This window comes from Echinococcus granulosus (genome assembly GCF_000524195.1).
Source record: "Echinococcus granulosus chromosome Unknown EG_S00022, whole genome shotgun sequence".
Lineage (NCBI taxonomy): Eukaryota > Metazoa > Platyhelminthes > Cestoda > Cyclophyllidea > Taeniidae > Echinococcus > Echinococcus granulosus.
The window spans coordinates 398,567-416,421 of NW_020170402.1; the positions used below are offsets into that span (position 1 = coordinate 398,567).

General features: G+C 43.3%; 1 protein-coding gene across 1 annotated transcript; it reads left to right on the forward strand. All coding sequences in view use genetic code 11, as the record gives it.

The window, feature by feature from the left end:
- Positions 1 to 880: 880 nt before the first annotated feature.
- Positions 881 to 9,309, forward strand: EGR_03900 (Polycomb protein PHO; the record flags this gene model as incomplete). The annotated part of the gene is made up of 5 exons (XM_024493149.1): positions 881 to 1,100; positions 1,881 to 2,363; positions 2,723 to 3,207; positions 5,831 to 6,237; positions 8,388 to 9,309. The coding sequence occupies 5 exons, from the start codon at positions 881 to 883 to the stop codon at positions 9,307 to 9,309; spliced, it is 2,517 nt and encodes an 838-aa protein (XP_024352421.1).
- Between the last annotated feature and the right edge of the window lie 8,546 nt (positions 9,310 to 17,855).

Sequence of the window (17,855 nt, forward strand, 5' to 3'; positions counted from 1 at the left end):
TAACATAGCCCCTTGGAAGTAGGTCATCTCGCCAATTCCTAATGGCAGCCTTATCATTAAAGTGCTTTAATCTACACTGAGACCATTTGGGTTCTATTCAGCTGGTTAAGAGGTGGATAAGGTACCGAGTTCTTACATAATTTATGTCTTTTCACAAGTGATTTGGAAAGCTCCGTGGCGAACCTTCCTAGACGGCTCACGGTTGGCTTCGCTTCAGTTTTTACTAGATTGCCTACAAAACACTGAACTGGAGGCCACTTTTTGATCTAATGCTGGGGTTTGCCACATTCTTCCAACTTTAGTATATGCATTTCTTCTGTCACACACAGACGTATCATCTAGCAGTGGAATACGGGATAACTGTACTTCAGCATCCGGATCACCCCCGGCTGCCACAAATGTTGCGCCCTGACATTTCTCAAAATAGAAAAGACGTGATACTTAGGCTGCTAATATGACATGAATACCAGAATTACAAGCATTGATACAGTGGTGGGTTCCCTGATTGGCTTGTTATGATACCCGCGAGGTAAATAAACAAGGTATTGCAGTAAGTGATTTCCATTTTCAAAAACTTTACCTATAAATGCTAAAACAGCAAAAATTTTTGTTTTGAAATATTTTTGTAGATCTCATTAGCAGAAGTCGATGTAATTTCCCCTAACACGAGGCACATTTTTGCTTAAACCATAATCCCTACTTTCTAAGCCTTTGGTCTTAACATTTAAAAACTTTAAAAAACAAAACCTTGTCAAAGTGCGCTGTTTAACTTAAAAAAAGGAGGTGATAGAGGGATCTTTACGAGCTCGGTTTTGTTTAATCTAATTATTTGACGTTCCGCTGCAGTTGAAATGCTTTCGGTTCTTTTACTTTGCCTAAAATGATTGATTCTATTTTCGAGGACCAACATCCAAAACTGGACTTTTGTGAGCATTTTAATGAGAGTCCTGCAGAAAATTCAGTTGAGTCTGTTCTTGAGTCGGCGGAGGTGTGTAGTGATATGTGTGGGAATGATGCCTACGGTGATTTATTTCTTATGGATACAGGCGAGCTACTTGGCCTTCGGGAGGAGGTAATTGGTAGTGACAGTTCAGAGCCAAGTAACGAAACTCCAATTAATCAGTGTGAACCCTTGGAGGAATTACATTTCAAGTCGCCTCTGTCGTGCTTCTCTTTATTGAACAAAAACAATAAATCCAGGTTTTCATGTAAGTTTATGCCACCAGTGCATTTGCACTTGATCTTATCTTACTGCTCTTTTTTTAGTGGATCGCGTATTTTCTCTATTCATTTTGAGGTAGTTATTTGAGGTAATTTCCTTATTTCATCTTGCTCTTGATGAGGCATTATGGCGGAACTTCATTTGAGAAGTTCATTTCACTCTTCACTGTACCTTTTGTTTGGGTTACTTTTCACTTTACCTCGGGAACCAACTTCCTTGTCATTTCTTTTCTTGGTATTCCCAAAATGTATTCACCTAAACTTGTTCAAATTTCGAATTTTTAAAATGGTGTTTTTGCTTCGCTATTCAATGTATTTAGTATCTTTAGGAATAAGGTGTTGTTTTATTTTACGTATAAAACTACTGTACCAATGTCCCTCCCTCTCATCGTTAAATTGAACCTTTTATTTCTCATTTGAGTGGCTAAAAATATCACATGCTAAGTTTTGTTGTTTTCTATTCGTAAAATTGTGTATCAAAATGAATTGTTGATGAGTGCGATGGCACTGTGCCCTCTATGTCAAATTCATTGATTAGGGGGAGATATTTATAAGAATCATTAAAACGGACGTCCTCGCTTTTTCTACGGCGGTGAATCACTTGCCTGTCTTTCCAGTGAGTCACACTCTTTTCTCTCCACCTTTAATTCTCCCTACAGGTGAATCAAGGGGCGAACCGGCGGATTTTGGTGCCGAATTAGACGCTCTGCAGAAGAGTGAAGATGTCACCACATCTCTGCTCTCATTCTCTGAGGAAGCGCCACTTTCTCTCCTTAATGGTGGCGGCAATGGCGTTGGCCCTGATTGGACCTCCAATCTGAAGGTCACCGTGGATGACCTTACGGTGGCAGCGGGGGACGGTACCGCCACTGTTACCGCTGCGTCGCCCACACATATTGTTGTCACCTCTCCTGCGGTCATCACCTCGTCACCACAAAAGGTGGCTGTCGTGACTACCACTCCAGCGGCAACAACGACAACAACCACTCCTGCTGTCAAGAGCCTAAGAATCTTCCCAATCGCCACCTATCGTCTACCTACTACTTCGACCGCCAAAAGGGATCTAGTCACGTGGCCGGGAAATCTGACTCTTTTCTACTCAAAACAGACCTCACTTAGCACTCAGGTCGCTTCTCGAGGAAGTAGGTTTCCAGCGGAGTTTCGAATATTCTAAAGCATGCGTGTAGGACTAACTTTTACTCGATTATTTTTTCCCGCCGCATTTCTTCATTGCGTATTCCCCACCAAAGGCGATTATGTAAATGGGTTTTACGTCTTCTCTTTTGGAACAAGAATTTCGGTTTCCCGTTGCAGAAAACCGGGGGCTAGAAACATGCGATATAGCGGATTTTTACCATTAGTTCTTTACACTATGTGGAATAGTCGCTCCTAGGCCACACTTTCAAAGAAACGAACGATAATTCCATTAATTAAATAGGTAGTTCTGAATGCATTTTCATTTGACTTTTGGAGTTCCCCTCCATGTGCGTCTTCTGTACAGATGTATTGAGCTACAGGGCATCGTCGTTGAGATGCCGTGATCGGAATAGTTTACATCCAAGCACCGGTTGGCAAGTGGTGGCTATCTCGGCGCCAGGCGCGACTACCACCGGGGTCAGCCGTCGTCTCTTCTCCCCTTCCGTCGCCTCTGCCTCTGTCAACGAGCGACGCGGTCCACTATTGACATCCACCACCGTTTCCTCTGTAGTAAAGCTGCCCACCACTGGCTCTGCTGCCGCACCATCGCAACAGGCAGGCTCTACGACGGGGCCGGGTTCAGCGGGCACAATGCGTTGCGTGGTGTGCCCTCAGTTGGGTTGCGGAAAGGCATTTCGTGACACTGCGGCGATGAGGAAGCATCTGCACACCCACGGGCCACGAGTGCACATCTGTGGGGAGTGTGGAAAGGCGTTTGTAGAGTCGAGTAAACTGAAACGTCATCAACTGGTGCACACGGGCGAAAAGCCTTTTCAGTGTACTTTTGAGGTGAGTAGTCCTCAAGGCCAGCCTAGAGACGTATTTTATGATAAAGCTTTATGAATTTCCTGAAAGGGCGGTGAACTTTTACCTGAGCTATCGCGAATGGAACCCCGTGAAGCGAAAATATGACGAGCGAAATCAATGGAGGCTGGAGAGCCGGCATAGCTAAGCGTCGTCCACTGTGTTTTCCGTGGTGTCATTCTCCTGCAATGGTTGTGAGCGTATTTGGTACCTTGTAAACCACCTACAGATGAGGAGTTTGGGCCATACTTCGTTTTTCCACCCAGGCGAGCAGACATTTGATCTATATGTCAGTGATGCATCTCGTCGATTCAATTGGATTCAGACTTACGAACACTGCGCATCGCATAATAAAAATTAATCAGCTTTGTCCTGTTCAAGGTGGGTCGATGCTTGATAGAGATCATATTTCATACACCAGTTGCTATTCGTGGAAACATTTACTTGAAGGCAGAGCCGATCTTCTGCATCCATTACTCCTCACCTTTTCTCACTTGATCTCTACTAATACGTTTATCCAGGCTCCATTCAGATACAGCTCTACAATGTTGCTCCATTTGTCATATGTCTTATTTCCAGCCACAAGAGTCGTAGTGAGTCTCCAGATTCACCGATTTGAGCGGCTGCCCCACTCTTATGATGTTTAAGATTGTTGTGCATTTGAAGCGGGTTTACTTGGCACCGTCACCAGCAAATCACTCGCGTTCTCCTCCCCCCCCCCCCCTCCACCCAAAGGTGACCTTATGAGTTTAATGGCTCTAAATAGAACTTGATTATATTTGTCCACGGAAGGGCCGATGAATTGTTATAACAGAATTGGGCACGCATAAAATATTATGCCACCACAGCGGCAAAAGAAACAGGGAGACTGAAGAAGCCGTAGGGACAAGCGCACAGTTTGAATAAGCAATTGTTCCGTTGCGTAATAATTAGGGGTGGGGCTGTTTCCTGACCCAATGGTATTGGTGTCATTTGGCTTCAAGTGTAGGCTTAACTTTCGAGGATGCGCGCACATTTCGCTGGTTCTCTTAGGCCACGAATCTACAAATGGGAGAAGCTTTTTGTCACTTCTGGTTTCGTTCAATCCCACCATTAGGGCGGCATAGTGCTGTCGGATTTTCGGACTAACTTTATCATCATGAGGTGGTGCTCACTTCCTTCTTTCCAGCCCACCAGTTATTCTCACTCAAAAAAGGACACTGGTTTTTCTCGAATGTAAAATGCTCCAAAAATTAGCATTTGGGCTCTGGTTGGCGAATAGTTCGTAGTTGACACTTCACCGCTGATGGTGTTGGTGCCTTTTGCTGGCGCTTCATGCGAATGGTTGCCTTCAGCTTCTCCATTGTTGCAATTTTGCGATGCTATTTGTCGGACTTCGGTCTGATCAGGTTTTCAGCCACCTTTTTGGCCTCTGTTCTTTTGATTCAGCAAATCACTTCCATGGCTCTTTGGAGTTTTGACTACCGTTGCGCTCTGCATCAGTAATGCGGCTGCGAATAGCTCGGACTTTGTCAATCCACCCACCCCTGGCGGTATGGAGGAGAACTTTATCTTCAGATTGAGCACATGAATTTGTGATGACAATGTTAACGTTTTTTGCCGACCTTCTTATAGACGCAAAGCATGCGTTATGATTCGTTGAGAAGGAACACATGTAATAAAAAAAATTTCCAGTTGTTTCAGCTCTAAATGGTTTTGGTGTTATCGGACTCTGATTCTTGATGTGAATTTTTCCTCCTTGCATTGAATTTTGCCTGGTCATTTGGAATTGGGTAAATCGTCCTGCCGTCGGCAGATGATGAGCAGCGAGGGTTGTTTTTTCTTTCCCGATCCAACAGCTGTTATAAAGTGGAAATATGCTTGGATTTTTGTAAACAATTTTTTTAATAAGAAGGCTGCTAACTGCTTCTGGTTCCAACAGTAAGTTGACACTTAATTCTATTTTGCTTTTGTTCGAACCTTCGCTTTCTACTTCGGGTTTAGATTGGCAGGTTTGTCTCGTAAATTTCGTTCTGACCGAATCGTGCAATACGGACTGCGTTGGGGACGTTTCTGTATTTTGCTAAATCCTTAGTTGTGAATAAATATTCAGAAGACTCGGAATAGGCAGAGAATGAGCAGATTTGGCAATAATTTTAAGTCTTTTCGAAACCTCTTCCACGGCCATCAACCTACTGTCGGAGATCAGAGATGTTTTCTTCTCTTAATCATGAATATAGCCACCTGGATATCTGGAGCCTTTTACATTCTGTCTTCTTTAAAGGAAGCATAAATATGTGGTGGCTTTTCAAATGCTCCTTGCGCTGAAGCGGTTGTCATGAAAATTTTGCTGAGAGTTCGGTTCTAGGACTCCATCCAATGCCCATCAGGTCGCAATTGGACTCATTTCCTTCAACTTCTTCACTCTTGAATGGTAAATGAAAAGACACTTGATATTCAAACATGAACGATTACTAATTCTTCCCTCGTATCCAAGCCAGTGTTAAGTCAAGAAAAATTATCGAACGTCTTTCTGATGAAAGTTCTCTAGTGCTGCATCTATCTCTTCCATTCTTCCGAGGGTTTTTCACTGAAGCATTTAGAAAAATTTCATTCTCTCTTCATACAGGGTTGTGGAAAACGCTTTTCCCTGGATTTTAACCTGCGCACCCACCTCCGAATCCACACAGGGGACAGACCCTATCCCTGCCCCCAGCCTGGCTGCTCCAAACGGTTCGCTCAATCAACTAATCTCAAGTCGCACCTGGCCACCCACACAAAACTCCGCCCGCCTCATACATCCACCTCACCCACTGCTACCGCCGCTGTCGCCTTTGCTGCTAATTCCACCGGCGCCGGTGTGCACCGAGTAAAACCGGTGTCGGCATTCCTGGCCGACCACCAAAAGCACCATCACCAGCATAGCCATCAGCAACAGCATCAGCAGCATGGCAGCTATGGATTTTACCTGCCTGCGGCCTCGGGTACTGCCATCTCTGCGACTGTTGCAACCACTGCAATGTCTCCTTTAGAGGAGTAAGCAATTTCGAGTGATACGTGTTTGCTTCTCATTTCTGGGATCGCGACTCTAGAGTCGTGAATTACAGGTCATTGTTTCATGGATCTTCTCGTATTCTTTCAAAAGTGTCTTCTTTATTTTGTGATCTGGGTATCTGGCTTTGGTCATTTGTGGTGTAATGTCTCCTAGATCCTGAAAGCCACAATGCAGTCATGGGTTCTTTTTATCACGTTCTCAACACATGAGTCATGGGGTCATTGTAAATTTGTTGTGTCTCCTTAACTTCCCTTTAGTGCTGTCCCTTAGCAGACTACCATAGGTCTCGGGTTTTGAGTTTTGTTAAACATCTTGAAAGTAGCATTGTTTATCTTGTTTTCTCTGCCCTTAAGACTATTTAGCACTGTACTCCAGGCTCCGGATTTCCTTACTCCACAAGTGTTGTTCGCAAAAGTGTTTCAGCATTTCATTTAAATGACTGACGTTCGGAGTCTCCCTCCTTAAGAACTGGGCTTGAGGTTTCGGGTTGGTCTATTTTGAGGCTTTCTTTCACTTGCTCTTGAAATTGTTACTTTTCTTGATTCCCGGTCCTCTGAAGCAACATTTTTAAACCCTTGATTGACTCTTTCTGCGGTACCATTCACTGAATCGTTTTGTTATTTGTTGCGTGAGATATTGCTTCCTTTTGCAAGCATTTCAGAGTTCTGGTTTTTTCTTTTCCTGTTTTTAAATGATATTTTCAAGTTCCTGAACTTGGGAATTTGGGGTGATGCTCGTTGAATTATTTTCATACTTAATGCTATAATTAGCATACCGAACCATCTCATTTTGCGAGTCTTGTAAAAATGATGCGTTGACATCATTCCATTGTCGATACTTCTCTTCCAGTGATTCCATACCCTGGCCCTTTGAATTGCTTCCTTTTAAGCTTCTATTATTGTAGTTTTGATCCAAATTTTCCATTGGTTTTACTCATTTTTTCAGATTGTGGACCTTGGACAGAAATTCCATTTTGAATTACATGCGCTCCTGTATTAGTTCATTCTCTGGAGGAATTGATTTTCAACTCCATCAACACTATTTCTTGATATGGCTACTATGTGTTCTGCCGACAAATACTTTGGTCCCCATGAGGGGTGGTGAGTAGTGCTGGTTGACCCTCACCAAACAATCTGAGGGACCTATTTATGCCAAAAAGAAGTGTCACAAATCGTTTACATTGGCCAAACTCTCCGTTAAATGGCATTTAATGGGGGGGGGGGATCAGGGTGGGTTAGAGTCGCATTGGGACTTTTGATTTCACCTGCATGCTATCAAAAGGGACAGCAGCTGTGACGGTGCTACACCCAGTAGTAATTTAGGAGTGTATCCTTTTACATACCTCTAGCCTGTGTGCATATAATCGGCCACTCCAAGTGTACACGTTCGATTTAGATGGCAGGCAATAAGAGAAGTACGTCCTTTCAGTAGCGTATTGCGAGGAACGAAGGCACGAGATTCATGGATATCTCGCACCGAAGGTTTTAAACTTTAGTAAGACACCTGAATGGTGTTAACGGCGCCCGAGATAGCCGTACTTGCGTCTTTCGGTGACAGGCCTGAATGTGGTGGTACCTCAGTCCACAATAGACACTTGTACGTGAATAGTTGTTTTGAAATTACACAAGAATAGAATCTTTATTCTGGAATAGTAAGTTCAGTCAGGCTTTTGACTGCCCCAAAAGAGTTGGGTGCTGCACCTATTTGACGGAGCAGTTTGCCAATCGAGGCTAGAACTCTTTAGGATACATTATTACAATCCACGATTAAAACGAGCATCGAAGCAGCGGAAGCACGCGAAAGCTAGCGTTTCACGACCAATGACGACGTGGAGGAGGCTATTCTGAGATGACTAATCTATGCTGACACCTTTCTATGCTAGGGCTGAATTACGGGCATCAGGTAGACACTGAAATAAGTGTGCAGGTGTGGTGGAGGGAGTCTATGGTGGTAGGTGAATGCAGTTCGCACTTACCAAAATTCGTCCTTTTCAAAATTTCCGATTTTACTTGGGCATCGCTCTAGTTCCACTATATGGTATCGTTCACCTATGAACTCATAACAGCGGTACCTTAAAAGTAGTTTGTCAGTCTATCTTTAGTGATAAGGCCTGTTTTTTCCCTGCTTTTAGTTCAAGACCAGCCTCACCTCCCTACTTAACGAAAGTGGCAGCAGCAACAGCTGCCTTCTACAAACTATACGGTGACGAGGAGATCACCTTCCCCAGATCCCAACAGCATTTCGTCTCCTCCGTGAAGACGGCCTCTTCACATCTGTTAGCCTTCCAGTCATCATCGTCACCACCATCATCCCAACCCTCCTCTCTCTCAGCTTCGGCCACCTCGGCACCCTCTCGCCCACGCATCCTTCTTACCAATCGCGGTCGAAGTCTTGCATTCGAGCGGGCCACTCTTCCACCGATACCGCCAGTAACAACAGCGAGGACCCTTACGGTGTTGAAGAGAGAGGACTTTAGCCCTCATTTTGACGATCCTCTGCTCTCCTCAGTGCTACCACCTCCGTTGCACAACAAGGCTAACCGGAAGCAGAATCTCTTTCCTCCTCCCCCTCCCACCCCTTCCGACAAGTCTACCGCTGCCATCTCCGTGGTTGGCGATGATGATGGTGTTGGCTCCATAGCGGCCATGGGAGAGGAGGGCGAAGAAGAGGATGACGGTGGTAATGGTGAAGAAGGAGTGCAAGATGGATTTATCTGTGGTCTCCCACTCTCCTCATCTTCCTCTTCATCCTCCGCTGCAGCCGCTGCGGTTGCTGCGATGAACGCACCGACGCGTAGGGGTCGGCGGAGGACTGTTAAACGGGGTAGTAACAGCACTACCGCTACCACAGCTAACGCTGTCTCGGTCCCACGAAAAGTGGCCTCTTCATCACCCTACTTCACTCGTTCCTCGGTGGTGGCTGCCAACCATCGTCAGAGACGGCGACGCCGGAGACGAGGACGAGGATCAGCTTATCAGCCACAGCGTGGAATGAAGGGGTTGGGTGCGCCACCGAGTCACCATCATCAGCCGATGCGCCGTAAGGTGGTGTAGGTTGCCTGACGGGCGGGCGCTAATCGCCCCCTAGTGTTTGCATTTACAAGGGTGTATATGCGCGTGCAATATCTCTGTTTTTTCCCCTCCCCCCCGTATTCTACCCACTCTCCTGTCGTCCTTAAACTTTTACGAACTTGTACTTGTTGTTTGTCACTTTTTTTTCTTGATCTCTGGATCGCTTGCGCTCTCAGTGTGTGTGGTATGTGTGCTTGTATGTGTAACTAGTACACACGCATTCCTACCTCCCTGCTCTCCTCCCCTCCACCCTGTCCTCGCTCCAGGCCTCATAATATTTTTTTCTCCCTTTCAATCTTTTTTCTTTCAGCAATATCCACATGCACTGCACAGTAGTTGCAAGTACGTCTATAGCCTAATTACTCCTATTGCTACTAGTATATATACACGCGTATATATATTTATGCAGAAATAGCAAAAAAGTTTGTGGAGAGTCTTCTCTAATCCTCTTTGTGTTTAGGCAATGTAATTGAAGGAAGTAAATCATTCGTGATCTATTTTTTTGGGTAAAAAGATAAGCTCCGAGGTATTACCAGCACTAAACGCCCCGCAGTACAATGGGGCACTATGAGAAATAAAATTATGGAACTGGGTTAACAGTATCCCATGATCTCGTCCCCACTAACGCTATTAACACCCTGGAGGATACCGAAAAAATTGGCGCAGCATCTTTGCATATTGCGCTACTTTGTGCAGCAGTGCAAAACTTTTGCTCAACGGTATCTAGTGTAGATTCGCAGGTTTTGCAAGTGTTCTCCTTGCCCTAGCCAAGTTGCCCTTTTCATAAATAAGTCCTTTTTTATTCACAAATTTTAACTTTGTACTAGCTTGTATGAGTTTGAAAAAAGGAGAGGGTGAGGCATGCGATTATGCTTTGCGGACCAATCGGGACTTGTTGAAACATCTCTGCGTCAGTGGTATTCTGCCTCACTAAAAGAAGAAAAGCAGTGGTGCCCTCCGCCATAAATATTTTATTGGCGCTTGATAAGGACAGGGTTAAATATGTCACCTGTTTATGTGAGGGTTACTAAGATAGGAAGAAAAATGCACAAAGTTTGCGGATTTATCAAAGCTGGTATCCACTGGGTAGAGTTGGAGTTTTAATTCAGAAATCAGACTTAGAGATCGTGAGACTGTTGCAGTTCCTCCCTCGTACCCTTGTAATCAAATCATCGCCATACATGCATGTACAGCGAAAGGCCTGCAAGGTGACTCTTGATATTTGCCTTCTTCAAGGTGATGCAAAAAAGTGGAAGGTGGTTGGATGGACAAATTTCGGACCTCGGTAGTGAGAATTATCACCTATTTGTGGGTTGGTTTGGAGGTAGTCACTGTAAATGACTAACATGGTGATAGTTGAGGTGTTAAGCCGTGTAAAAGTGAGTTTTTTTACTCTCATTAAAGGCAGAGCATGAATAATGACCTGAATTTCAATTATTTGCTGTATCCACAAAAAACTCGAGCCATTAGAGATTCCCAATTCTTCCACCCTGATGAGGATAATTCGGCTCTGGTCGATGTAATTCTTTTTTTTACCGCTTTAGAGGTGAAAAAGTGGCGGATTTACAAACTCTTGCGGATGCTATTCAACGCAAAACTGATAGTTTTAACTATAAAATGATGAAAAAAGGCGAATAAATTTCATCACAGTCTCTAGTACTTCCATAATTCGGTTATCCCTACAAGTGCATTATATCGGAAAAAATACGAGAAATTTTTCTTTCTTGTTCTGTCTGGTTTGAATGATGAGAAACAGGCTAGCTTAAATTTACCGCTCGTAGACATGTGGAACTTACCAGGATTGTTGGCCTGACAATAATTACATAGGTTAAGGAGCGCAGCCGTGCGCTGCAAGACGATCGATATCCGTCGGTGGCAGCCACCGCGTAAATATGGTAGCGCCCACCATCTACACCTCAGCTGCCATCCCATGAGGCCATTATTCAACCAGTTTACACTTCTGATAGAGGGTAGACGGGTTTCCGTGGCATCAAGAAGCACTAGGCACGGGCGAAACTGACGTACGCTTGAAGTTTGAAGCAAAGAAATCAACAAGGTAAATCCTAAATGAGTGGAGAGCACTACAAAAAAGTAATCTTATTATTGGCATAGATATCAGTTGTGGAAATATCAAAATTGTTTTATTCATATTGGACTCAAACCTGAGAATTTCCCCAAATTTCATCGACATTTTGATCGCCGTCGAAAGGTTCTTTCAAGCATTTAGAACTCCAGAAAAAGGTAAATTTTGGTACTGCGTAGACCAAAAAAGCAACTATTTTATGCACATAGCTCCTATGTTATTTATTAGCAGCAGACTCCACTAAAAAGGATAGGAGACAAATGTTTGAGGTTGTGTCTTGTCCCCAGTCCTTCCTGAAGGCGAAAGGAGGGGAAGTAATACTAGAGGAGAATAAGTATCCATTACCCACAGAAAGGCTGTGGAGAGGCCACTGACTTGGCACGGCGGAACCTTAGGCGTCCGCCAAATCCAAAAGGAAGAATTAAATGAACACTCAAAGTACTGTATAGCTTCCCTCTCCTCCTTTGAGCGTCGGTCCCGACCATCCCCACGGTTAACCTTCCACATCGGCCGTTGCCAGTGCTGTAAGGAAAAGCAACCACGAAACAGCCGCGTCAGTCACCGAATTTGTGTGCAATTGAGAAGACATCTGGCCGCAACATTACTGCTCTTGCCAATTTCACTGGATCTGGAGTTTCCTCCTGTTTGGGAACTGTACTGGGGGAAGGAGAAATGTTTTGCTCATCTCGTATGTCCATCATTGGTCGTAAGGGTCATTTAATAAAGGGTGGGGCTTAAAAATAGTTCCGTAACAGTAGGGTTTCCCATTTATTTCTCCTTTTTACTTTGTTCTCACTTCAGTAATGCAAAAAAACTAGCATCTATCTGGGTTCTATTCGGCTAGTCGAGAGGAGGAAGTATCCCATATCCCTTAACTGACATCTTCATGCAGGTATCGTAGGCAGCTTCGCAGCGAACTTTTCCAAATGGTTCATGGTCAATATCGCTTCAGTTATTAATAGCTTTCCTGCAGACCACGGGAGCGGAGTAGTTGCCAAAGGTAAAAGTACTTTCCAACTACCCTGCCAGGGGTCTTAACAAATTTCCCCATTAGCAGCGAATGCCCTTCTTCCGTCCCGTTAAGGTTTACCATTCAGAAGTGGAGTCTTCCCTGAAGAAGGAAGCAGTCATAATATCAGGGCTGAAAATGTATTGCCAACCTGCAGAAGGGCCGAGGGCTACTGACATGGCCCTGAGGCCGTGTCGCATAGTAGAAGTACAAAGGTGGCATCTTAGATGCCCACATAACCAACCAACCAAGATTAGCTTCCACGTTCATTCCGGACCGTCACTTTTGGGACCAGAAAGATTTATTTGTCTTATATGAAAATGGTGTTCCATTTTAGCATACAAGAGCATTCTGAAATTGATGAGAGTTAGCTATTCGTCCTTGGACTATACGCGCTCTAAGCGGATGCCTTATTGGCTTTATGCAATCTCTATTAGTGGAACAAACTCAAAACTGTCAGTTTGGGCAATGCCTCTGCTTTATAAGCCAAGAGACAATGTAATGAGACATTCATTTAACTCGTCTATCCTCAAGCCCGCACACCACCAGCCAATGGGGTAGGTCAAGCCGGTAGTCACGTCGTTGGTTAGTTAGTTGGTCTTAGTCTTTATGACTAGGAGGCCAAGGGCTTGCTATTCGGACCTATTTTAACGCAGCGCCTTGCACACCAGACTAGCCCAGAAAGTGGAGAATTTGCGCTGTCTAGCTTGGCAAACCTCTGTCCGCAGTGTCTGCGAGGTAGCACCAGCAGCTGTTGCAGCTTAAGCGCTGCTTTGCCACTAAAAAGCACGTACGCTTACACACACGTACGCACGTGCATGCACATGCCCGCTAGACATGTGCGCGCGTGCAGGTAAGAAAATATCGATCAACTCGTCGGAGCCAATGGCAAGGCTACACTTGGCCGGGCTAACAACCAGTCGATTAGGCATCCCATCAGCACGCGCGCCTTAGCGCACGCTTTTTTGAGTCGGGTGGATACGCAAGGGGGTGTGAACAGTTAATGAGGTAACTTGAAAACGAGAGCGCGAGTGCTTAAAGGGAGAGAGCAGGGAATCTGGAAGGACGCCAGCTGACTTCAAACGCCTAAAAATAAAGATAATAATATTTTACCTTGCAGAATAAGGCTTGAGGAATCTTCTCTGCACGTTCCCATCTTTAATCACGGCTGGCGGAATCAAATAAATGTTGGGTAAAACGCCTCTAACAAACGAAAAAAAAAACCCACCTCCCCCCTCCTCAAGCATCAAAAGGTCATGGAAACATTTAATAGCCCACACATGCATCCCATGCGACGTTTGTGAACTACTAGTTCGGAAGTCCGCGGTCTCAAAATGGTAACCGGAAATGGATATGCAACGATGTTTCGATAAAATTAAGCTATTTTTGGTGTGTCAAAATTTTGCCTGCTTTGACATATTTCCCCTATGGCGGATAATTCTGTTAATTAAAGATACATCTTCTAAGAGGTTATTAGCCGTGAGGGCAATCTCTAGCGCAAATTGACAGCACTTGTGCAATTGCGTCCATGGCATAGTTCTACTGATTTCTTATCAGTAGTACTAAGTATAATGGAACAGGCAATAGTGTGCAATCACGGCAGTGCGATGAATGCATTGCGACATTCAAAAAAGCAAACAAGCAAACTTAGCATCCAGAGAGTTTAAGTTATATCTTCTAAGTTCAAGAATAGATTTGAGTTGACTGAAGTGGCGGCTCCTGTGGTGTAAGGCCTCAATATTCCAAGCCCAATGTTTGCGAATTAGTCCTGCAGGTAAGGTATATAGTCATAGCGATTAATGGGTAAACAAGATCACTCATTAATTAAAGAAGGGGAAAACCGTACTTCAAATCTAACTCGTCCTCTTCTAATCTGCTTTCTATAGCGATAACTGATCACGTAATCATCCACATCATTTAAGAGCACAAAGAACGAGTCTTTTGTCTTTCCCTAAAGATTAGAATAAACAAAATAACGTCAGGTCATTTTTTTAATGAAAAAAAGTATTAAAGTTGTGAGAGACGAACCTTGCGGCATTTGCCATCACTTTGGCAAACACATTTGTGATTCTGTAAAAACCTCCTGAAAAATTGATTTGGTTCTTCACACTTCCCTTTGCCACTGAATAAGCTGGTCCAGCCACAATGCTTACAATAAATGTTGTGCTCTAAGCCCCCAAGTCTTAACTTCAACAGCATTATTTAACGCGTTTTTATAAGTGTTTAATAAAGCAATCACTAGAGAGCCAAGCGAAACGCACCTTATTTAATTCCAATTTGATGGCATATAATTCCAAATAGTAACGGGTAAATGTCGCATATGGAATCATCTCCTGCAAATGAAGGTGGTACAAGATTACTTAATTCGGTTTTGGATCAATGCTTCTTTTGTGCATACTTCTCCCTTATGTTTGTATAAAAGTCCTGGGCTACTTAAGTTTCAGTAAAATGGCTATATTGATGAAGGGGTTTTAAGCATATCCAGGGTGTTGAAGTACCTAAGCATGTCAATTTGGATTTACCATGGACGCCTATAGGTTCATTTGTAAACCCACGTCGAGAACAAGCATTACAGAGTAGCAAGTGCTAAACACCCAGCCTAATTATAAACAAACACTTTTAATAGATATTTAAATTTTAAGTCAATGTGTGTTTGAGTATCATCAAATAAAATGGGACAGATAGCTATTAAATGCATTCCAAATAGTCCATGAAGTAACTAGTGTATGGGCCTGGATAAAACTTTTCAAGCTTTTAATGTAGATATTGAATGTATGAGCGGGATATTGATCCAAACACTCGAGAGTGGATCAGATACAAAAGATTGCAAGATTTAAACGGGACAGACGCTTTCTGAAGGTCAAGAACGAATGGGTAATTCCAAATATATTTGCTACTATCTAAAAATGGTGCAAAATTCACTCAAAATTCTACATAACATCAACAAACAAAAGTTAATTACGATGTTTAGTAGGGTGAACCATGTTAAAATGACAGTCTTTTTGTTCCTTGGTGTAATATAGAACGCCGTATATAAATATCTTTCCAAATTGGATTCATTTTGATGAGTTGCTTTAATCCTTTTTTAGTGTCGCTATCGTGGGATGAGCACATTCGGTGTATAAGTTAAAAATCCAACAGTTGTTAGGAGTTTTCGGTTTTAATAAATTACGAATAGGTGGTAATCTTGATGCCACGAAAATGAATAAATATACTGGCTAAAATGTGCTAACCATGGAGCCTCGAGACCTTACTGAAGACGAAAGACGACACCATACATGGGCGGAACCCCACATTCGCCATACAGTAGGGGTTAGGTCCGCTGTCATGCCTCGGCGACCACCCCAACTAGGGAAGGCACAATTTCAGGGACCAAAGCAGCTCTTTACCAAAACTAAAAGTTAATTGACCAGCGTACTTTACTGACAGCCCTTAGCATTATTAAATGGGATATAGTTTGCGCACGATCGATTGCTGATGTTTTAAAAGTAAGCACTAATGCCTTCCTTGCAGGCATTTAGGTCAAATTACTTGCCTAGAAATACGATTACGAAAGTAAAACAAGGAAGCGAGCTATTCGTGTCAGAAAATTATGCTAAGTAAACTGGGTTATAATGTATCAATTTGATTTACAAAAGTATTTGCTTTCGGAGGTAAGAAATTCAATACATTATCGGACTGTAGCTGTCCGCGACATATATTCGATAATTTAGTCTTTATCAGGCTCAAATAGGTTCCGTTCAACCAGCCAGTGCTCAACCATATTTATATCCCCTAGTACTCTTTACAGCCAGCGTTTAAATTAAAAAAATTATGCACCAAATGATACGCCCCCACTCGGTAACGTGGACTTCCATTGCATGCTAAAGCTTTGCGCGCAGATGTTGACAAATTGATGAACCGTTTGTTGTTAACACATTTAGGAATCTTGGCCTCGCAAACATGAAGTAGAATGTTTTCCAATCACATAGCAAAAGTAGCATTCGTGAACACTTCCTAATCAAACCCGGAAGGCGAACCAGACAACTTTGACGAGGTAAGACGGCAATGTTGTTGAGAGTATGATTAATTCCCTGAAGGTGCCAAAATGTCAACTATGACAAGTACAGTTAAAAGATAGTAATATATATGGCAAGATTCAAAAATCTTTTCACCCGAATATGCTGACTTCTTTTTACAGGGAAAGTATGACAAGATAGCAAAATTAAATAAGATTCTCACAGAATTTCTTGCCATTTGATCAGGCCGTTTAATAAAGTTGGAATTGGGTCACACATGCCACCTTTGCAAGCATTATTTACGTCAATTGTAGTTATATTTCAAAAGGTCAAAAAGGCATGAGACACCACACCTAATTAGTTGGCTTAGGTGATCGGTGCGCTTCAAATGCATCATCTGGGTTGAAGCAAAGCAACCGCCTCATCTTAGCAGGAGTTCCGGCATCTGAGCAAGTTGCTGATCTAGCAGCAACCATAATGAGGAGTGACTCCATTTCCCGACTCCACGTCTCATCAATTTCAAATAGTGTCGCATGAGAATGCATTATTTGTCGTCTCATTTGGGCAACACGAGTAGCAATATAAAGCTGGGAAGAAGCACCTCATTGTCACTACCATGTGTCGGTCGAAACGTTGGTTCTCCTTCCAATGTGCTACGTAATTGGAGTTTTCAGCATGACTTCTCAAAACAGTAAAGCTACTAGGGGCAACAGAGGCACAAATTGTCCTGCTAGAATTGAGCCGATTGTTTGACAAAGGAATTTACACCTACACCACCAGTAGCAGAAACAGCAACAGATGATAACTTCCCAATGACATCCCGTAGGCCTACTTAAATTAGCCCACTATCTGCATCAGGAACTAATTACTCAGTGGACAACGCATGATCAAGGCTGCTCTGATGTTTGTTGGCAGTAGTCCACCTAACAGGGGAGTTACGTAATAAAAAGCGGACACAATCCCCCTTCGTCGCCTTTGAGACCATTAATTACTCGCCTTATTCGGGAGCAGTCTAATAATTTCATTTGTCATAATTTGACAAGAGACAGGAGGTAACAAATGGGCTATGGTCTAGAAGGCCGATGGACAAAGTGGGTAGCTAACCCATTAAGGCCACTTCCCAAAGAAACCGCTGGATAGTAATTAAACCCCCTCCTTTTTCTCCAACTGTATTTTATCAAAACATATTGCTTGATTAGCTTAAAATAATATATCCTGACCTACCGAGGGATTAGGAGACTACCGTTCTGGCTTGGGCTCTATGCGCTCGCAAAACCTACACGAAGAGTTGAACAAACAATTAATCAACCTCTTGCAGAACACTTAACTACTCTAATTCGAGCATAGGAGTAGAATGGAAAAGGGCCATTAATTAAGCCCTAAATATCCCTGCAAGGAAAGCAAACTTTCACCTTTCAAAGATTTATTGTGGTTAAAC